The sequence below is a fragment of the Nerophis lumbriciformis genome, linkage group LG12, assembly GCF_033978685.3.
Source record: "Nerophis lumbriciformis linkage group LG12, RoL_Nlum_v2.1, whole genome shotgun sequence".
Classification (NCBI taxonomy): Eukaryota; Metazoa; Chordata; class Actinopteri; order Syngnathiformes; family Syngnathidae; genus Nerophis; species Nerophis lumbriciformis.
Window position 1 is genome coordinate 24,072,218 of NC_084559.2, and position 23,177 is coordinate 24,095,394.

General features: G+C 40.3%; 1 protein-coding gene across 2 annotated transcripts in view; it reads right to left on the reverse strand.

Moving 5' to 3' along the window:
• Positions 1–221: 221 nt before the first annotated feature.
• The window catches only part of syn1 (synapsin I), a 31,089-nt gene continuing 8,133 nt past the window's right edge, over positions 222–23,177 (reverse strand). Inside the window, exons 4-14 of one of the 2 annotated variants that reach the window (XM_061986127.1) lie at positions 21,347–21,438; positions 15,559–15,715; positions 15,384–15,473; positions 15,003–15,065; positions 14,752–14,894; positions 14,609–14,683; positions 13,082–13,184; positions 12,864–13,004; positions 7,208–7,277; positions 5,037–5,472; positions 222–1,357 (exon numbers count right to left, since the gene is read on the reverse strand). In XM_061986127.1, coding sequence (XP_061842111.1) covers positions 1,330–1,357; positions 5,037–5,472; positions 7,208–7,277; positions 12,864–13,004; positions 13,082–13,184; positions 14,609–14,683; positions 14,752–14,894; positions 15,003–15,065; positions 15,384–15,473; positions 15,559–15,715; positions 21,347–21,438 — 1,398 coding nt within the window. In that variant the 3' untranslated portion in view covers positions 222–1,329. Of the gene's footprint in view, positions 1,396–5,036; positions 5,473–7,207; positions 7,278–12,863; positions 13,005–13,081; positions 13,185–14,608; positions 14,684–14,751; positions 14,895–15,002; positions 15,066–15,383; positions 15,474–15,558; positions 15,716–21,346; positions 21,439–23,177 lie in introns of both variants that reach the window. The other variant, XM_061986125.1, reaches the window with a different exon arrangement.

Consider the following 23,177-nt stretch of genomic DNA (forward strand, 5'->3'; position numbering starts at 1 on the left):
CACTAGGCCACTGAGTAGGCTAATTAATAGGTAATTAATTAATTAAGGTAATTAATATTCTGGTTCCTACATTATATATCAATACAGTCTGCAAGGGATACAGTCCGTAAGCTGGCGACATTCTGTCAAGACTTGGACAGAAGCTGCCGACATTCTGTCAAGACTCAGACTTTGGGGTTTGTTTTCCCGGAATGCAAATGAAAGTTGGCGCGGGCAAGGCGTGAAGGTAAAGACATTATTTATTTTACACTAACAAAGGAACAAAAAGCGTTAGTCAAGTACAAACTTGACTAACGAAACAAAAAGACTTGCACGTGGGCAAAAAACTATGGACATGAACAAAAGTCACTATCTGTGGCGTGAATAGAAAAAACTTACTTGACATGGCATGAAGTGCGCAGAGGTAAACAGAGTGAATGTCGCCAGGCCGACCAACAGAAAAAGACAGGCTTTAAATAACAGTGACATGATTGGTGACAGGTGTGTGAGTCCAAACGTGGAACAGGTGAAACTAATGGGTAACCATGGAAACAAGACAAGGAAGTGAAAAGGCAGAAACCTAAACAAAACATCATCCAGACATGACAACTCAAAATCCTTATTTAAATAAGGCGGTCTGCACCGGCTATCAATTGTACACACAGTCTTAGTAGACCACACGCAACACACCCTCTAATGTTATGGTTTGCACACACTGTTTTTTTGCGTTTATGGTATTTGTTAGTAGATCAGGCCCAAACTAGGGGGAAAAAGAGGTGGCGGCAACATACAACACCTACAAAGCTGTTACCTACGCTAATTGAACTACAGGCGACAACACGGTTACAAGCACCAATGTGCGGGGGGTTGGAGAATGCGACCATTGCCCCCTTGTTGACATGCAGCTACGACATCACCATGAGCGCCCAACAGCTCAAACACTGGACATCCTACTGTACTGTACTGTACTTACTGTATGTGTGCAATTGTGTGAGCCTTTCACCTTTTTGGTTGGTACGCCACACCCGATAATCGCACCTAAGTCTTTCTTATTTGTGTGTGCTCATGCATATACAGGTCTGTGTCTGGGTGTGTGTGATGGTAGGAGATTGTGGCCAGGCAAGGAATGTTTCAGTTTTCAAACAGTTTGGAATATGCGGTTGTGTGGATATCATAACGTTGTGTTGGCTCCTGTTAAAGAGGGAGTGGAGGTCAAGGTCGTCTGTGGGACCCGTCCCGGCTTTCTACAAACGGGAGTGAGCAAAGATGATGACGGCGTCTCAGTCCGAGAAGAGACTGGCGAAAGATTTGCGTAGATTGCGTACGGTGTCGGCCTTCACCTCGTCCTGGCTAAGGCTGACCGGCGGCGTTGGGGTTTCTGGAATGTTGAAGGTATTGGTAAGAGACTGGGACTTGCTATAGAAGAGAGGAGATGGCGATAGAGGAGAGGAAGAGGCTATTAAAGTCATGCAGCATACCCATGGAATGAAGAGGAGGAGAGACGTTGGGGAAAAGAGGACAGGTTTGACACCAAGATGAAGAAGTGCAGTCACTAGCACCGAATCATTTTGCTTGGAAGTGATACGAATAATGGATGACTTTTGTGAAGCGTGGAACATACTCCTACTCAAGTTGCTTACTGATACAAAACATCCTTTAGTTTGCTTTTCACAGAAATAGTTTCTCTTTGCTTACTAGTAGGGGTGTCCAGATACGACATTTTCACTTCCCTGAGTATTGGCCAATGCTGATATCAATCTGATACAATATCAGGACTAGGGTTGTACGGTATACCGGTATTAGTAAAGTACCGCCATACTAGGGGTGTAACGGTACGTGTATTTATATTGAACCGCTTCGGTACGGTTCATAGGTGTACCGAACGAGTTTCTAAGCTAAAGTCTTAACAAGCTGCTTTGCTTCTTCTGCCTCTGTCTCAGCACCCACACAACCATCTGATTGGTCACATTCAGAGCGGTAACAGCCAATCAGCAGTGCGTATTCAGAGCGCATGTAGTCAATGCTTCAGCGTCGAGCAGATAGGTGTTTAGCAGGCAGAGGTGGGTAGAGTAGCCAGAAATTGTACTCAAGTAAGAGTACTGTTACTTTAGAGATTCATTACTCAAGTACAAGTAAGGAGTAGTCACCCAAATATTTACTTGAGTAAAAGTAAAAAGTATGTTGTGAAAAAACTACTCAAGTACTGAGTAACTGATGAGTAACTTACACACACATATCATATATATATATATATATATATATATATATATATACACATATATACATACATTGATATATACAGTATATAATTTATATTTATTTATTTTGCCGTTTTTGTTTGTATGTTAAAGGTGTTTTAATGAATATACATGCATGTTTAACACATATAGATTCCTTTCTTTCATGAAGACAAGAATATAAGTTGGTGTATTACCTGATTCTGATGACTTGCATTGATTGGAATTAGACAGTAGTGCTGATAACGTCCACGTTTTCAAATGGAGGAGAAAAAAAGTTCCTCCTTTCTGTCTAATACCACATGAAAGTGGTTGGTTTTTGGCATCTTATTTGTCCAGCTTCCATATTCGTTTTTATACACTTTACAAGAAATACATTGGCGGCAAACTCCGTAGCTTGCTAGCTTGTTTGCGCTGGCTTTCGGAGACTCTTATTTTGAAAGCGCAAGCGCGATAGAGCGGCACTTTTATTGTGAAGACAGGAACTGTGCAGTCAGTCTTTAGGCTTTTGACGGGATGTACGGTTGAAATAAAAAAGGGTCTTCTTTCCTTCACACTTTTGATTGATTGATTGGAACTTTTATTAGTAGGATGCACAGTACAGTACATATTCCGTACAATAGACCACTAAATGGTAACACCCCAATAAGTTTTTACACTTGTTTAAGTCAGGTCATGTGACCCCTGGCTCTGTTTGATTGGTCCAACGTCACCAGTGACTGCATCTGATTGGTGGAACGGAGTGAACGTCACCAGTGACTGTATTTGTTGAAACGCAGGCACTATGAAGGTCTGTCTGACAGACCAAAACAAACAAAGCGTGCATTAACAGATCGATAAAAATTAGTAACGAGTAGCGAGCTGAATGTAGATAAAAGTAGCGGAGTAAAAGTAGCGTTTCTTCTCTATAAATATACTCAAGTAAAAGTAAAAGTGTGTTGCATTAAAACTACTCTTAGAAGTACAATTTATCCCAAAAGTTACTCAAGTAGATGTAACGGAGTAAATGTAGCGCATTACTACCCACCTCTGTTAGCAGGTGAGCACAAGGCAGCGTACTCTCCCCAAATTATAATAAACACCTCCCAGTCAACTACTAGTAACATCACTATGAGCCCGTTGACGTTCTAGAAACTTAAACTGCAGCTCAGCTCGCTCGCAGTCCTGGCTTGAGGTGAAGGCTAATTAGCTTTTAGCGTAACGTTAGCTCATTTTGCGGTGTGTGTGTGTGTCTGTGTGTTACAGACAGCAAAGCCCTGTCTGTCTGTTATTTCACTTTACCTTTTTCTGTGTTGATTGAGCTGTGTTGAAGCAGCAAAAAAGGAAATTATGTTAAATGAAGATATAATAATGTAACTGCATCATTAAGCCTACATGAACTCTATGGTGTTCAGGGATGAATAGTCTCTCCTATTGCTATTGTACTATTTTTTCAGCTATAGTTACATTAATCATTATTAATGCAGTAGCCTAGTTTTGAATGGCAGGGTCCCTGCTATCACATGTTGATAAAAATATAACATTTACATAATAAAAATCAACTACAGGCTTCCCAAATGCTGTAATAAATTAAACATGATGCGTTGACTTGAAACTGTTTAATGTTGCACTTTTTATATGTAGAAGAAAAGTTTTGTCATTTTATTTAATCTGAGCAACAACTTGAGGCAGTTTAATGTTGATTAACGTGTGCAGAATTATTATAGTGTTCCCAATGTTAAAAGGATAAAGCCATTGTTTACAAATTTGGTAAATAAATAACCAAAAAATGTATATTTTGTTGTTTTCTTACTGTACCGAAAATGAATTGAACCGTGACCTCTAAACCGAGGTACGTACCGAACCGAAATTTTTGTGTACCGTTACACCCCTACGCCATACTAATGAATCATATTCGGTACTATACCGCCTCTAAAATGTCTAATATGCTTCTACCTTGGAGACTTTGGATGTGTAAATCATATGCTTATGTAATCATTTGATAGTTGTTTATATTGACACATCTTTAGTTTAGACTGCAATATTGTTCAATGTAGGACACTTATTACGTATGTCCAGCTTGGGTGCTATTGTGCGCTAAGCTGTTGTGTAGCTGCTTGCTCTTAGTAGCCTACAGCCTCCACCGTGTTTACCTTTTTGTAAATGACTTGCCTAAAATACAAGAACAGACCAAAGTTGTGTGATTATTTAGATGCTAGATGACTGGACTGCTTGGATCAGAGATTTTATATGCAAGCCGATATCATCCTGTCTGTTTTTTTGAGTATCTGACCAATATTCAATACCGGATTCGGACACCCCTAGTTACAGCTTGTTTCTTTTAGATAGCGGTAGGTTGTATTGTTACCTTTGGGTTTTGTACACCCCACTTTATGTATGACGCAGTTTATTCCGGGATCCAACGTGTTGATGACTCAGTCTTAGTGTTTTTATTTGTTGACTACCAGTGGGCCAAAGAAAATTTGATGTGCCAGTACTTTGACGAAAAAGGTGAGAAACACTATCTGATTCAAGAGCGAGCTCGTAGCATGTGCCTCCCTTCCCCTCCTCCCTCTCCAACGCTTCACCAACATGAAGAAGTTGGTTAATGTGTGTCATAATCATTTTGAGATCAAGCAAAGAAAATCATGCAAATTGTAGTGGATTATGAAAATGTAAAATATTGCATGCGCAAGTCATTGCAAAAAAAAAAAAAAAGGTTCACTTTGTGAAAAATAAGTGGTGCAAATGATTGATGTAATACTGTAAAAGTGCTTTACCCTGCCCTAAATACACTCTTAATAAACTGTGTATGGTTAAGTCCTGACTACTTTTACTTACTTCAGTTGTGGGGAACCGCCCACGGCCGAGTTGTCCTGGCTGGGTTTTTGTGGGGGCTGTGGCTTTTGTTGCAGTGGGGGGCGTCCTCCTGGAACTCCCTGGCTTGCAGGTCGTGGCTGCTGGGTGGTAGCCCCCCCAGAGCGAGCCTGCTGGCCAGGAGGCCTCTGCTGCCCGCCTTGTGACTGCTGTCTGGGTGGCTGAGCGGGTCTCTGTTGCTGAGGTTTCTGACCGCCCCCCCCTGGAGGAGGTCTTTGTTGCTGCTGGGTGACAGACTGCTGCCTCTGAGCTTGAGGGGAGCCTCCCTGGTTTCGCTGCGGAGCCACTTGGCTGCCCTTTACCTGGGAATTTGGATCGGCTGCAGTTTGCTGAGCCTGTGCGGGGGGTTGGCCCTGAGGCGGGGGACGCTGCTGAGAAGGGGAACCTTGCTGGGGAGCACCTGAGGGGGAAAAAAAGAGCAATCACACTGCGTTTGACTACTTGACTGCAATTTGAAATGAGAAAAAAAGTGGGTTGCGCACCAAAAACAACATGATTACACAATGTGTCAGTTTTAGGCCTGCAGGAGCTGACACTTTTAGACTTTAAAGGCAAATCATGTTCCCGTTTCATTGCAGAACATGTAACATTCCACAAATAGCCACGACAACTTAGACCTGACTAAAAAAAGAGTGAGACGACTCACTGAATAATATCCACCCTAAACAGTTATCGGTACTACAGTAGATTGCAAGACTCCTACACCTGTGCTTATATAGTCACTGTTATACTGCTACCGGTGAACACCTAACGTGATAACATGATTGTGACTCCTACAGTATTAAACAGACTAAATATTTGTCAACCAACTCCATTAGGGGAGGCTTTTATTTTGAAATTCAACAATTAGATGCTGAACGTTTTTTATTTTGAAAAGGCCAAGCCAAAATGCAACAATCACATTTGAGTAGCACTTTTACATTGAAATTCCACATCCTATTTTCATCGTACTTCCTGTTACCTGACATTTACATCGGATTTTAAAATGTTTAATATCCTGTCTATACATTTGTGTCACGTGTATCAGTCAATCAGATTAGATCAAGAGATAAATTAGAAAAACAGTTTTGACGGCTTTTATTTTGAAAAGCCATACCCAAATACCCAAAATATGACTTCCTGGGTGACATCCTTGCTGTCGTGGCACAAGCCACATCGACGTCCCACTGGGGTGAGTTTTTCCTTGCCCTTATGTGGGCTTTGTACCGAGGACGTCGTTGTGGCTTGTGCAGCCCTTTGAGACACTAAGTGATTTAGGGCTATATAAATAAACATTGATTGATTGATTGATCCTTGGTGGTCTGCTATCTTTTTAAAGAAATAACATTGATACGACTGACAACAGTCATATATATAAATATTCACTTTTCAAAATAACATACCACACAAATGTAATTGTAATTGTGTATATATATATACATACATACATACATACATACATACATGCATGCATACATATATAAATATATATATACATACACAATTACAATTGTGTGGCATGTTATTTTGAAAAGTGAATTAGTGAGTGAATTATTATTATTATTGCTTTTCTCTAGTGACTCAAAGCACTTTACGTAGTGAAACCTAATATCTAAGTTACGTTTAATCCAGTGTGGGTGGCACTGGGAGCAGGTGGTTAAAGTTTCTTGCCCAAAGACACAATGGCAGTGACGAGGATGTCAGAAGTGGGGATCGAACCTGCAACCCTCAAGTTGCTGGCACGGCCGCTCTACTACCCGACCCACGACGCCCCAAAAAGCCCCAATAAAGTGTCATTACACTTCTTGGGCAACATCTTGGGGGTATTTTTCCAAATTAAACAGTTCATTATAACAGTCACATTTTTTAACTATCCTTATCCTAAAATGACTAATGACCATGCATGTTTTTATTTTGAAAGTCAACTTTAAATGTCTATAACACTTTCATGTTGGCCTTCCGCTGGTCACAGCTGGAGCCTATCCCAGGTTGCACCCTGAACAAGTCGCAATTGTTTTACCAAAATGTGGTCGCTATCATTCTGAGGCAAACAAATATATGACTTTTAGTTACTGTGTGATGTAAAAATTCATGATGCAAAAGAACTTAAGTTTTTAAAAGAAAGGAAAAAGAAAAATATGCTTCTTTTTTTTTACCTTGAGGCGGGGGCCGCTGCTGAGACTGTGGAACTCTCGGTTGGGAGGAAGGCTGAGGAGATACTGGTTTCTAAACAAACATTGCAACAGAAATGCATAAACAATAATGGCCTGATATACTAAGATCCAGATATACTATAAAAATACTGCAGTGTGTGCAGAATATATAATTGTATGTACTATTAGTACTATTGATAACAAGTGCAAAAGTGGTGCAGACAATCTATTTAAATGGTAAATGGGTTTGTGGAGGAGGGCGTGTGGCCTGTGGGCCTGCAACGAAGCGGGGTGTGCCAGGACCGGCCTCGAAATCAGCGACAGGTGTGTAGATGGCCCACCTGGGCCTTGTGGTCTAATCACCTGTCGCTTTGTTATAAGCAGCAGCCAGGAGGAGAGACGGAGTTGGAGCTGGAGGGGAGCTGGAGGGGAGCTGGCGTGAGAGCGAGAGCGAGACTAAAAGACAATTGCTGAAAAGCAACCTGGGACATCACATCAAAATAAAACAATATTGTAACCCTGAAACGGGCTCTCATGTCGTTGCTTGGTGGTCTGAATGGTAAATGGTAAATGGGTCGTACTTGTATAGCGCTCTTCTACCTTTTTAAGGAACTCAAAGCGCTTTGACACTATTTTCCACATTCACCCATTCACACACACACACATTCACACACTGATGGCGGGAGCTGCCATGCACGGCGCTAACCAGTCCCATCAGGAGCAAGGGTGAAGTGTCTTGCTCAAGGACACAACGGACGTGACTAGGATGGTAGAAGGTGGGGATTGAACCAGTAACCCTCAGATTGCTGGCACGGCCACTCTCCCAACTTCGCCACGCCGAAGTGGGAGTTGACCCTCCACAGGGTTATACATGTATAGCGCTTTTCTACCTTCAAGGTACTCAAAGCGCTTTGACACTATTTCCACATTCACCCATTCACACACTGATGGCGGGAGCTGCCATGCAAGGCCCTAACCACGACCCATCAGGAGCAAGGGTGAAGTGTCTTGCTCAAGGACACAACGGACGTGACGAGGTTGGTAGAAGGTGGGGATCGAACCAAGAACCCTCAGGTGGCTGGCAGAGCCACTCTCCCAACTGCGCCACGCCGTCCCCAATATTGTGTGTATACCAGCTATCACCATGGAGACACTCATTTCCCTACGTATTTATAGCATAATATGTTCCAAAAAGTGGCATTTTGTCATGTTGTTGACTCAAAAAATGTATAAATACATGAAAACAAATTAATTTTATTAACTAGTATTAACATATATATTTTTTTGTTTTGCAATTGTTTCAATTGTTGCTACTTTTTGTACTTTGTTGAGATTTTTTCAAGTGTTTACAAACTTTTATTGACTTTTATCTTGATTTAAAAAATAACTAGTAATAAATCTTGCATCTTCTTCTGGTGTTATTGTAAAATGTACTCGTGTTTAGAGATTCTTCTTCTGTCCCTCGATGTCCCTGACTAAAGAGGCTGAAATGAGCATGACGTCACACCTGCTTCGCGCTGTTGCTCTAGTTGGACTTTGTCTTTTTAAAGGGGAACATTATCACAATTTCAGAAGGGTTAAAACCATTAAAAATCAGTTCCCAGTGGCTTATTTTATTTTTCAAAGTTTTTTTCAAAATGTTACCCATCACGCAATATCCCTAAAAAAAGCTTCAAAGTGCCTGATTTTAACCATCGTTATATACACCCGTCCATTTTCATGTGACGTCACATAGTGATGCCAATACAAACAAACATGGCGCATAGAACAGCAAGGTATAGCGACATTAGTTCGGATTCAGACTCGGATTTCAGCGGCTTAAGCGATTCAACAGATTACGCATGTATTGAAACGGATGGTTGTAGTGTGGAGGCAGGTAGCTAAAACGAAATTGAAGAAGAAACTGAAGTTATTGAGCCATATCGGTTTGAACCGTATGCAAGCGAAACCGACGAAAACGACACGACAGCCAGCGACACGGGAGAAAGCGAGGACGAATTCGGCGATCGCCTTCTAACCAACGATTGGTATGTGTTTGTTTGGCATTAAAGGAAACTAACAACTATGAACTAGGTTTACAGCATATGAAATACATTTGGCAACAACATGCACTTTGAGAGTGCAGACAGCCCAGTTTTCATCAATTAATATATTCTGTAGACATACCCTCTTCCGCTCTCTTTTCCTGGGGGTCTGGCGGCAGATTTCTTTGACTTTATCGTTGGAAATGCATCTGCTTTGAGTGTCGCAGGATATCCACACACTCTTGCCATCTCTGTCGTAGCATAGCTTTCGTCGGTAAAGTGTGTGGAACAAACGTCCAATTTCTTGCCACTTTTGCATCTTTGGGCCACTGGTGCAACTTGAATCCGTCCCTGTTCGTGTTGTTACACCCTCCGACAACACACCGACGAGGCATGATGTCTCCAAGGTACGGAAAACAGTCGAAAAAACGGAAAATAACAGAGCTGATTTGACTCGGTGTTTGTAATGTGTTTGAGAAAATGGCGGATTGCTTCCCGATGTGACATCACGTTGTGACGTCATCGCTCCGAGCAGGCCCGGCCCTAACCAATCTGGCGCCCTAGGCAAGATTTTAGGTGGCGCCCCCCCCCCCCCACATCGGCAGTGAAGTGTATATACTCACAAGAAACCGAATAGCTTTGTCTTTGACCTTTTTTTTTTACTTACAACTATACCTAATATATAAAGGGGTGGACAAGTGACTATTACCTGCAGGGCAAACATTAGCTAAACAGAAGGCAATAACAATGTAAACAAAAAACACCTGCTTAAAAGATCTAATACAAATGTCCCTGAGGAATGTAAGGTGGGAGTACTGTAATTACCTAACGTTACATTATTATTTTCCATAACAATTTAGCCCCCTCCACAATATTAACTCGACGTTAAAACAGAACTAGCTATTTATTGATTAGCAATTGCCGAATCATGTAACATTAGCTTAATGCTAAAAAGCCAGGTTACTATCACATTCTGTAACAGACAAATAATTTAATGTAGGCTAACGTTACCTACCTGCTACCTCTGTCTTTTCTCGTTTCTACTCCTCTTCTTTTCTCTTTTTTCTTCCTTGGGCACCTGACAGTTTTGGCCGTTTTGACATCTTGTGTTGATTTTTTGATGTGGTGACGTTCAAAAAGAGTCATGATACGGGAAGGGAGGGGGCGCACCGTGCGCGGGGGGGGGGGCGTAATGTTGTAACAAATAATATTTATATTAAATAGGCTTTACTTTGCATTTTAATTAACGTGGGATTATTTTTTGTATTTAGAAATAATAGTACCAACTTTTTTTTTTTTTTTTTTTTCTCTAACATTTGTGGCACTGGCGTGGCGCCCCCTGATGGACGGCGCCCTTGGCATTTGCCTATACGGCCTATGCCACGGGCCGGCCCTGGCTCCGAGAGCAAATAATAGACAGGCGTTTAATTCGCCAAAATTCACCCATTTAGAGTTCGGAAATCGGTTAAAAAAATATATGGTCTTTTTTCTGCAACATCAAGGTATATATTGACGCTTACATAGGTCTGGTGATAATGTTCCCCTTTAAAAGCCGCCACTGTCCTCTTAATATTTGCATATTTTGTAGATGGCTGTTCGCGCGGGTATACCTGCAATATATATATAAAAATCTCGTCCACATCGCAGACATACTGACAACACTCCAGACAATTGCATGCATTTTGGTAGCATTTTGGTAGCACGGTTTTCAGTGATCAAAGTATTTTTCCGGTGGTCAAGTTTTCACTCGTCAACAGTGCGCAAATCATAGGCCAGTGATCCTCAACAGGCGGACCGCGGTCCATGTCCGGACCCAGCGACGTGTCCGTCCGGACCCAGCACGAATTATAGTAAAAAAAATAAAAATAAAAATAAAAAATAAAAAATGTTTTTTTTATTATTATAATTATAATTATTATAAAAAAATATAATAATTGTATTTATCTGTGAGTTATCGCTAGCGCAAGTCAACGTTCTTCGTTGTTTTTAGTCAAATATCTCCACGTTTCGTTTACACTTCTCGTGTCTCACTCACTCCGTGTCTCACTCACTCCGTCTCTCTCTCTCTCTCTCTCTCTCTCTCTCTCTCTCTCTCTCTCTCTCTCTCTCTCTCTCTCTCTCTCTCTCTCTCTCTCTCTCTCTCTCTCTCTCTCTCTCTCTCTCTCTCTCTCTCTCTCTCTCTCTCTCTCTCTCACAGAGAAAGAGAGAGAGACGGAGTGAGAGCGAGAGAACGCCACTCTGATTGGCTAATTCCGGGGTATGGGTTGTCATCTCTTTCACAACGACGCGCTGATAGGCTGTTACCACCTGGGTCATGTGCACAGTGCATGGAACCTTTCGCTGCAGGCACACAGTTGTCTCGTATCGCTACTTCGCTAACTGTTCACTTGTCAGTCACTGAATGTGAATCAAATCACAATGGCATGCTCCAAGTTGGCTCAGGCTGGTAAAAGAAAGGTGGACAGGGAAAACCGACGTTTCAAGGAAGAATGGACAGAGCAATATGTTTTCATCCTACCTACTGCAAGTACCAGACCAATGTGTCTACTATGCAACACTACTGTTGCTCTGGTGAAAAGTGAAAATCTGAAACGTCACTATCTGAAAGAGCACCGCGAATTTGAAGAGACATTTCCTCATGATTCAGAGCTAAAAAAAAAAAGAAATCACGAGGCTGAAAAAGCCATATGAAACATCAAGCAAGATTTTTGCTAAATCTATGACACAACAACAAATAGCAACAGAGCAGTAACGTGCGGTGAGGTTGATGGCTGGTGAGGCACTGACTTCAACACAGTCAGATTTACAAACATATGAACCCTAAAGAGTATCTTATTCACCATTTGATTGGCAGCAGTTAACGGGTTATGTTTAAAAGCTCATACCAGCATTCTTCCCTGCTTGGCACTCAGCATCAAGGGTTGGAATTGTGTACACTTATGTGTACACTTATGCCGACATATCGCCACTTATACTGCTATCTGGTGGTGTCAGACGAGTATAACATACAATGGAATTTGGAAATAAAAGTGTAAAAATAAAAATTAGCATGTCACTACACATGAAGTGCACATGTGTGCACTTATGGACTAAGTACATCATATTAAAAGATGATTTTTAGTTTTTAGTCTAATTCGTGTCCAATAAGCCCAAATAGCAAAGAGAAATAAAAAAACATGTAAACAAACAGCTTGGGCCTTAAAAGGTTAAGGGGAAAACCTGCAACAGAATCTACTTGTCATCCAGTAGTTATACATTTATAAAATGATGTTGCTGGGGCGTGTGATGGGCAATAAGCAGTTAAAAATGTATGTGGTACAAGGATGTGTGAGACACTGTTCCACATAAAATAAAGGAAATTAAATATAATATGTGCATGTCTAATTAAAGGTCCAAAACACTATTAGTATATGTATATATATATATATATATATATATATATATATATATATATATATATATATATATATATATATATATATATATATATATATACAGTATATATATATAATACATTAATATTTGATGACTCATGCAATTACCTTAATGTATTTTAACATGTTTTCTCATTGTTGGCCTGCATAATTAGACGGTCTTTTTCTCTTAGTATTATTTCGCTCGGATTGCTCGTGCACCTGTGTCGCTGTGGTACGACTCGTGGAGGAGCTGGAGGCATGTGTAACAGTCTGGTTCATCTTCAAAACTACCAGTTCAGCAATCTGGACACGATCCTCATCCTGCTGGTCACCGATGAGTGGCATTGAACAGTCGTCCACCTTAAGAACAACAACATGACAATTCTTTACCTGATCACAAAACATGTGTCTGACCCGATAATGCTGCCTCGCAGTACCTCTATGATGTAATCCTTGCCATCTTTACCATGAAGAGCTTCGACAGCACATATATCTAAACCTCCAAAGATGTTGGCACACGTGTCCACCCACATTCTGTACCTGTAATTAAACACAACTATTAGTGCTGAAAGAAATGTTTATTATATAACAAACAATCTGATGCAATTTGCTTCATGTGCACTTTCCTGCTGCACTATTTTTGTTATTAAATGCATTTTTACTTGCACTTCGCCTGCCGTCTCTGCATCCTGGTGTTTAAGACCAACACAGAACGTAACAGAAAACACACACAAGTACACACACTTGCATGCACGCACACAATAAACCATTGACAATAAAAAGACAGGGCATCACTCAGGCACCCATACTAGAGAACATTTTTTAATTAATGTCATCTAAAATATAATACCGTATTTTCTGCACTATAAGGCGCACCTAAAAACCACAAATTTTCTCAAAAGCTGACAGTGCGCCTTATAACCCGGTGCGCTTTATATATGGATAAATATTAAGATTCATTTTCATAAAGTTTCGGTCTCGCAACTTCGGTAAACAGCCGCCATCTTTTTTCCCGGTAGAACAGGAAGCGCTTCTTCTTCTACGCAAGCAACCGCCAAGGTAAGCACCCGCCCCCATAGAACAGGAAGCGCTTCTTCTTCTACTGTAAGCAACCACCCGCCCGCGTAGAAGAAGAAAAAGCGCGCGGATATACCGTACGTTTCATTTCCTTTGTGTGTTTACATCTGTAAAGACCACAAAATGGCTCCTACCAAGTGACAGGGATCCGGTTCATGAAAAGACGCAATCTCTCCATCCGCACACGGATTACTATTTCACAGCAACTGATATTCCTGTGAACTGCACTGTGGATACAACGGGAGCACGTACGGTGAATATTCGCACCACAGGGAATGAGAAGTCATCCTTCACTGTGGTTCTAGCTTGCCATGCTAATGGCCAGAAACTTCCACCCATGGTGATATTCAAAAGGAAGACCTTGCCAAAAGAGACCTTTCCAGCCGGCGTCATCATAAAAGCTAACTCGAAGGGATGGATGAAGAAAAGATGAGCGAGTGGTTAAGGTAAGTTTAAGTTTACGCGAAGAGGCCGGGTGGCTTTTTTCAGCAGCTCCGTCCATGTTGATATACGATTCCATGACTGTTTTTTTGACATTCCTTTAGCGCATTTAGATGCGGCTTACAACACGGGGCGGCTTATGGGTGGACAAAGTTTTGAAATATGCCGTTCATTGAAGGCGCGGCTTATAACCCAGGGCGCCTTATGGTGCGGAAAATACGGTAATAAAAAATAAAAAAAAGTATATATTTTTTACATTTATAAAAATAAAAAGATAAATAAAATATGAAATAAGAAATCAAGACAAATAGACATTAAATAGTAAGAACAATAGCAATAACTAAAATAGAAAATAACTAATAAAAATGATATAAATAATATGGTAACAGTAATAAAATGAGAACCTTAGAAAAGTTTAAAAGTTCAATAAAAATAAAAATACTTACTTGTCAGACATGGCCACTTGCTCAAGCATGGACGAGCCAGTGTTGGTTTTCCAGTTGCCAGAAATGGATGTTCTCCTGTCATAATAAAAGTATGTGACTGTTTGCCTTTGGACGCAACAGAACATACCTAGACGATGACTTACATATAAGCCTTATAATTATCTCCAATCTTCTGGATGCGGACGTCATACTTGGCATCAATAAAGGGCTCAGAGGTGGCGTATGTCTTGGTCAGCGCCACAACACTAGCAATATCTTGAAAGTCGTATTGATTGTCCACTTTGACCTTAAGTTAAAGAAAAAAAAAAAAAGAAAAAAAAAAAAAAGAGTATGAATATAGATTGGTGTTATAATGTAAAGTGCTCGCATGGTAGAATGAGTAATGCAGATCTACCTTTCCCATTCCGGAGTGAGCATGGCCCATTTTTACCACTACAGGAAACTGAGAGGAAGTAATCTATAAAAAAAGCATACAAATTAATTATATTAATCTCTTAGGATGCATCTGAGTGAAGCATACAAGCTTGTGTTTCTGCAGGGAATATCATTTTAAAATACAGAAAAGCCCAGTTTTGACATAAACTCGAATGAACCCAAAACTTAGCCTCCATCGTGATAAATGACCCAGCCCAGAAAATGAGATTGGTCCCAGGTGGCACACGAGATGGAATATTGATGTGGACGTCATTTGCGGCGACGTTTGTTTGGCACGAACATATCGCTGCTCGTGCTTTTTGAGGGTGAAGTAAAAAGACAAGTGGATGTCAAATCTTACCATTTCCTTGTGGTTTGGATAATAAACCTGCTCAATCAACGGGAACTCCTCTGGTCCCAGCTGCTTGTGTAGTCTCGACATCTGAGCAAACTACAAAAACAACAAAGTCATCGACGTGTTCTGCATTTTATCAGTTCCATTGCACAATAAACGTTGACACGATCAAAGCACCTACCACCCACGGTTTGTCACAAAAATTGTAGACGGAGTGTAAAGAGTTAACACTTGGCAGTCCCGCATACTGCAGGCCAATGACTAAGTTCCTGTGATCTCCATTCTTGTCCATGCTGTAGGCGTGCTGTCTGATCAGCACAAAGTCCGGCTTAAAGGATCTGGGCCACAAGACACGGACAAAACGTTATTAGACATTTGATGGGAAAATACACGATGGGCCTGATCTACTAAGATCCAAAAACCTATGCGCTAAACAGTGCAAACAACAAAATTGTACCTATTACTAGCGGGTATGTTACGAATGATCTACTGAAACTGTGTGTACAATTGACAACATGTGCAAAATTGGTGCAGACCGCCCTATTTAAATGAAGATTTTGCATGTGCTATACAAGCTTTGCCTATAAGAGACACTCATTCCCCTACACATTTATGACATCATATGCTCCAACTAGAGATGTCCGATAATATCGGACTGCCGATATTATCTGCCGATAAATGCTTTAAAATGTAATATCGGAAATGATCGGAATTGGTTTCAAAAAGTAAAATGTATGACTTTTTAAAATGCCGCTGTACGGAGTGGTACACGGACGTAGGGAGAAGTACAGAGCAGTTGCATCTCCCAGTCATACTTGCCAACCCTCCCGATTTTCCCGGGAGACTCCCGAATTTCAGTGCCCCTCCCGAAAATCTCCCGGGGCAACCATTCTCCGGAATTTCTCCCGATTTCCACCCAGACAACAATATTGGAGGCGTGCCTTAAAGGCACTGCCTTTGCGTGCCGGCCCAATCACATAATATCTACAGCTTTTCACACACACAAGTGAATGCCAAGCATACTTGGTCAACAGCCATACAGGTCACACTGAGGGTGGCCGTATAAACAACTTTAACACTGTTACAAATATGCGCCACACTGTGAACCCACACCAAACAAGAATGACAAACACATTTCGGGAGAACAACCGCACCGTAACACAACATAAACACAACAGAACAAATATCCAGAACCACTTGCAGCACTAACTCTTCCGGGACGCTACAATATACACCCCCCGCTACCCCCCCCCCCCCCCCCCCCACCTCAACCCCGCCCACCTCAACTTCCTCATGCTCTCTCAGGGAGAACATGTCCCAAATTCCAAGCTGCTGTTTTGAGGCATGTTAAAAAAAATTATGCACTTTGTGACTTCAATAATAAATATGGCTGTGCCATGTTGGCATTTTTTTCCATAACTTGAGTTGATGTATTTTGGAAAACCTTGTTACATTGTTTAATGCATCCAGCGGGGCATCACAACAAAATTAGGCATAATAATGTGTTAATTCCACGACTGTATATATCGGTATCGGTTGATATCGGAATCGGTAATTAAGAGTTGGACAATATCGGAATATCGGATATCAGCAAAAAAGGACATCTCTAGCTCCAACGGTCCAGTATGTGCTGTTTTGTTATGTTGTGCAATATGCAACACACGCCACCTTATGCGCGATATAGAATTGTGAATGCCAGTTTGTACGTACATTTCAGATGAGCAAAAGACTCAAAACAACAGATCACATTGCTAGTGCTAAATGATTATATTTGCATCTCCGCCTCCTCCCAGTATTGTGGGCCTTGTGATAATCATCATATATTATGCATATACATTAACCCAAATAAATGGATTGCGCGCCTTATTTTGATAACTTAAGAGACACAATCCTTTGTGCCCAAACTTAGTTAGATCAGCTTTGCATACGCTATCGAGTTTGTAGGTGTTTTAAAAGATGCAAACCTTAAGTAGATCAGGTTCTGTATGCACAACTTAGGAAATAAATTAGGAGGCATAAAAAGTTAGTTTCAAGGGTGACTTTTGAACCAAAGATTCCAAATAGCTAATTTTAGTCATACTACTGTTCATTGGTGAGCACTACATGGCTGCATAGATTCCTGCAATGACACTCCAACATGTTGAAGAGCGATTCCTTCCCAAAGAAGCAGAAGCATATTTTGTAAATGTGTCATGAATATGTATTTACATATTTTTGGTCGACATTGTTTTTACTGCACACCAAATCTGATTTTTTTGCCCTCAAATGACACAGATGGGATATTTTTTGCCAGGCTTAAAGCTCCAAAGTACTTTGAATATGGTCTTTTCGCATCAGATTTAGGCAACATCAGGAGGTAGTCCGAATCCGTCACTTCAGTATAAACAAAAATGCGCCATGGATGCGAATTTCGCATCATCTTTGGGCAAGCTACGGCATTCGTGTACGAGGGGGAGAGACGTAGTCCTCCCCCTAGACGGAGCCTGCTGACGTACTGCATAACAGTGTGGTACGCCAGCTGCACTGAAACAGACAAAAAGGCGATTCAGAGGGTCATAAAGTCTGCACAAAAAATCATCGGCTGCCCCCTCCCCTCCCTGTAAGACTCAACAGAGCAAAAAGCATCACCAAGGACAGCACACACCCTGGCTTCCACCTGTTCGACCTGCTACCATCGGGCAGGCGCTATGGGTGCATCAGAGCCAGAACAAACCGGCTCAGAAACAACTTCTTTCCCAGAGCTGTCACCATCTTGAACTCTAACTTATAATAAATAATTCACCCCTATACAATATCCTACTCTAATACTGTGCAATATTACCCTTCGAGTGCAATACATCCGACACTGATTGTTATTTATTACTTCGGTACTCTTGTCTTGTTCTGTATATTGTACAGTATTTTGTATTTGTATAGTGTTTTCTATATTGTACAGAATTGCATATTATTTTTATTGGATAGTAGTCTGTTTATTTCAATTCTTAGTTTTATATGTATTACCTCTTGTGTAATTTATTTTTATCCCGTATTTGTTCCCACTACCGCACCTTAAGTTGGAGTCCTTAATCTCGTTATATGCAGATATAATGACAATAAAGTCCATTATATTCTATTCTATTCTAGCCCGCCAGCGGAAGTGGATTCACGATCACAACATCCGCTTTCGGTGAGCAAAGTATTTTTTTGGCGGACACATTTTCGATGCATCACTAGTCAATAGTGCCCAAATAATATGCTATATGTAATATATACAAATACATATATATATATTAACTACTTTGATTAAGAAGAAACCGCAATTTTTGAAGGACCGGAATTGACATGTGCGCTGTCCCATATTTGCTTACATGTTACGTACATTGCGCAAGGTGTTTACGTAAGGTGTGGCAATGTTTATTTTATTTTGTAGTAGTAGTAGCGACTTCCTTGTTCATTAACAGAATGCGGTCAACTTGCTTTGTTTTACTTTATCGAACTGCATATGCAAATCATGTGGAGGCCACATTGGGGCCACACAATCAAATTATATTTGTAGTGTGTACCCCTTAATCATTGGTGCCTCAAAGGGCTTCTCAAATTCACAATGACATACCCGATCAAGATCTTCTAAAAACCCAGAAAAAAATGGTTACATATTATAGTTGTGTGCCGCATATTCCACAACATAGCAAATGGAGAATCATGTGCCTCTCAGTCCTTTCCATCGAGGACGTGGAAGACATCTACCTATTTGGAACCGTGATCGCAGGGCACCTGCTGATTGGGCTGGGCATTGCTCTGGTGTATCGTCAAATTCGTAAAACGATGCCAGCCACTCAAGGAGCCCAAAGGCTGTTCGTTGCAATGGAAGGTTTGGGCCGGGCTGTGGGATCACAGAATGTGACGATTTCTGAACTGAATCGCAAGATGGATCACATCATGGAGAAGCTTGTTGAAAAGGAAAAATTGAATATGAGAGCAGCCAGCATGGACGAATAGAACAGACAAGTCATTGTAATGTCTGCTCGCGGAAAACAAACATCCTAATCTACGATTTGACTCCCTCGAATGGCCTTGATGCTGTGAACAACAGGAACAGGCTGTTCTGAAAACACCTCCGAGGACACCTCAATGATGGACGCTTTTGACCTCTCTCCCTCCTCAACGACACCTGGAGTTGAACTTTTGCTTGCATGCAGAACGGCCCCAGCCTATGAACATGACATCATCACACCCAAGACAATGGGCACATACACACACACACACACCCTCCCCCACCCCACACCTTCACCACCGCTTGTTTCCCCTCAGGGTGATGGACGGCTGGCAGTCTAGATTGTATTTTTTTACTCATCTTCTTCCCCAGAATTTGACCTTTTTCTTATCTTTTACGGGGCGCCTTTGGCGACCCATCAGCGTTCCTGTTCTGTAACCCTGTACACTGTTTGTTTGTCTAATCTTGAACGGGTTTGTGCTGAAAACATAGTTTCGTTGTACTTGTGCAATGACAATAAAGTCCTATCCTATCCTATTATTCTGTAAATGATGAAGAAATCAGTGTCTCCATAGCCGGGAATAGACGCAAATATGTCTGCACCACTTTTGCACTTATTATCAATTGCTTACGCAGTCTTAGTATAGTCACCTGCAACACGCCCACCAATAATACATGCATTTTGTTTTCTATTTGCACATGCTATATAGCAGTGGTTCTCAAATGGGGGTACGCGTACCCCTGGGGGTACTTGAAGGTATGCCAAGGGGTACGTGAGATTTTTTTAAATATTCTAAAAATAGCAACAATTCAAAAATCCTTTCTAAATATATTTATTGAATAATACTTCAACAAAATATGAATGTAAGTTCATAAACTGAACATCAAATCAAGTAGGCTATTCCATTCATTACAATGCAACAATGCAATATTCAGTGTTGACAGCTAGATTTTTTTGTGGACATGTTCCATAAATATTGATGTTAAATATTTCTTTTTTTGTGAAGAAATGTTTAGAATTAAGTTCATGAATCCAGATGGATCTCTATTACAATCCCCAAGGAGGGCACTTTAAGTTGATGATTACTTCTATGTGTAGAAATCTTTATTTATAATTGAATCACTTGTTTATTTTTCAACAAGTTTTAGTTATTTTTATATCTTTTTTTCCAAATAGTTCAAGAAAGACCACTACAAATGAGCAATATTTTGCACTGTTATACAATTTAATAAATCAGAAACTAATGACATAGTGCTGTGTTTTACTTCTTTATCTCTTTTTTTCAACCAAAAAATGCTTTGCTCTGATTAGGGGGTACTTGAATTAAAAAAAATTCACAGGGGGTACATCACTGAAAAAAGGTTGAGAACCACTGCTATATAGCACTTGTCATTTGCGATCTTAGTAGATCAGGCCCAAAGTGTGCAACAGGCCTGTGCAAAACTCAGAATTTGGTATATCAATGCAAGTAATTTGAAGAATTGCAATTTTGAATTGAATTTAATTGTATTGTACTGATTTGAATTGCATTAAATTGAGCCTACAGGATGTTGAATTGGAATTGCAATTAAAGAGAGTGAAATTAAATTAATTTAAATTCAGATACATTCTGATAGCTAAGTAACCGGAAGGAAGGAAGTATATTCCCATCCCTTTTTTAAACTTTGAATTAATATAAACGTTATTTTTTATACAAAATTGGCTAAGTTGCTAACATGCTAACCCTTCGCATGCTACAACTTAGCATGCTAACAGGATAGTGCCAAATAACAATATCAATGACTTTTTGTTTTATACCTACAAAAATTGGATACAATGCTAACGTGCAAACAGACAGCACCATGCATGACAGCACTAAAAGTACAGAGAGTGCTAAATAGCCACAATGAGTTTTGAATTTTGACTTGAATCTGTTGAGAAATGTGGAAGTTTCGAATTTATGAAATGTAATTGGAATTTGAGAGACAACAGCACTCGAGTGAATAGTCCACTTACTTAGTAACCTTATGGCCATTCCTAATGGTGTCCATGTTGACTGTGTATGTGCCTGATGAGTCAGCCACCATGTTGATTTCAGAGAATTCCGCCTAAAAAAACACATTGACAGTATTAATGCCCCTACAACAACTCATATACAAGCATAGTGACGCTGATGGTGACAAACTACCAATTATGCATCACTGACACAGAAGGAGGTGCGATCATAAATTGTCAGGCTTTGAAGGAGAAGCCACAAGGGAAATGACGGAAAAAAAACACTCAAGTCAGGGACAGAATGAGAAGACAAAGAAAACGCCTGACAGAGACAGAGGGATTATTTCGATGGACATGAAGGTGCATCACACATTTTGAATAACTCTTTCATCATCATGATGTCAGAAATAGTACAGTAATACCTCAACTTTCAAGTCGTTTGCGATACAAGCTAATGTTTTTTTTTTTTTTTGTTATGCTTTAAGTTACGAGCATACATTTGAGTTACAAATGTATGCTCTTATACAGTAGCTAAGTCCGCTATGACTGCTTGTTTCTGGGCAAATGTATCGAAATATTTGATTTTCTGTGATACGGCACCCGGTAGTACAGACGGATTTCATCCAGTACATATAAAACCTATAAATTCGGTCTCCATTCCTACTTGAAGGCATCCTACATTGTTGTTATTATAAATAAGATGATTTAGACCAGGGGCGCTCACACTTTTTCTGCAGGCGAGCTACTTTTCAATTGATCAAGTCGTGGGGATCTACCTCATTCATATATATAATTTATATTTACTTATTTATGAAATATATGTTTTTGTTAACAAGTTAAAGGTGTTTAATGATAATGCAAGCATGTTTAACACATATAGTTAATATTGTTAATACATTAAAGGTGTTTAATGATAATACAAGTATGTTTAATACATATAGTTAATATTGTTAACAAGTTAAAGGTGTTTAAAGATAATGCAAGCATGTTTAACACATATAGTTAATATTGTTAACAAGTTAAAGGTGGTTAAAAATAACACAAGCATGTTTAACACAAATAGTTAATATTGTTAACAACTTAAAGGTGGTTAAAGATAATACAAGCATGTTTAACACATATAGTTAATATTGTTAACAACTTAAAGGTGGTTAAAGATAATACAAGCATGTTTAACACATATAGTTAATATTGTTAACAAGTTAAAGGTGGTTAAAGATAATACAAGCATGTTTAACACATATAGATTCCTTTCTTTCATGAAGACAAGAATATAAGTTGGTGTATTACCTGATTCTGATGACTTGCATTGATTGGAATCAGACAGTGGTGATGATAACGTCCGCATTTTCGAATGGAGGAGAAAAAAAGTCCTCCTTTCTGTCCAATACCACATGAAAGTGGTTGGTTTTTGGCATCTTATTTGTCCAGCTTCCGTACTCCTTTGTATACACTTTACAAGAAATACATTGTCGGCAAACTCCGTAGCTTGCTAGCTTGTGCACGCCAGCTTTCTGAGACTCTTATTTTGGTAGCGCAGGCAGGATGAAGCAGAGCTTTTATTGTGCAACTGTGCAGTCGGTCTTTGGAGTTTTGACGACAGGTACGGCGCCAGAGTCTGTTGAAATAAAGTGTTTCTCGCCTTCCAGTCGGTAATTTTAATGAGCTGGCAGCAGCCAGCGTCATCTCAGAAGACCCTCGGGTGCCGTGAATGTCAATCAAGTGACGAAAGTGACGTCATAGTGAAGATTTATGATCGCTCATTTTTAGGACTATTTTTTTAATGCCTGGCTGGTGATCGACTGACACACCCTCCGAGATCGACCGGTAGATCGCGATCGACGTAATGAGC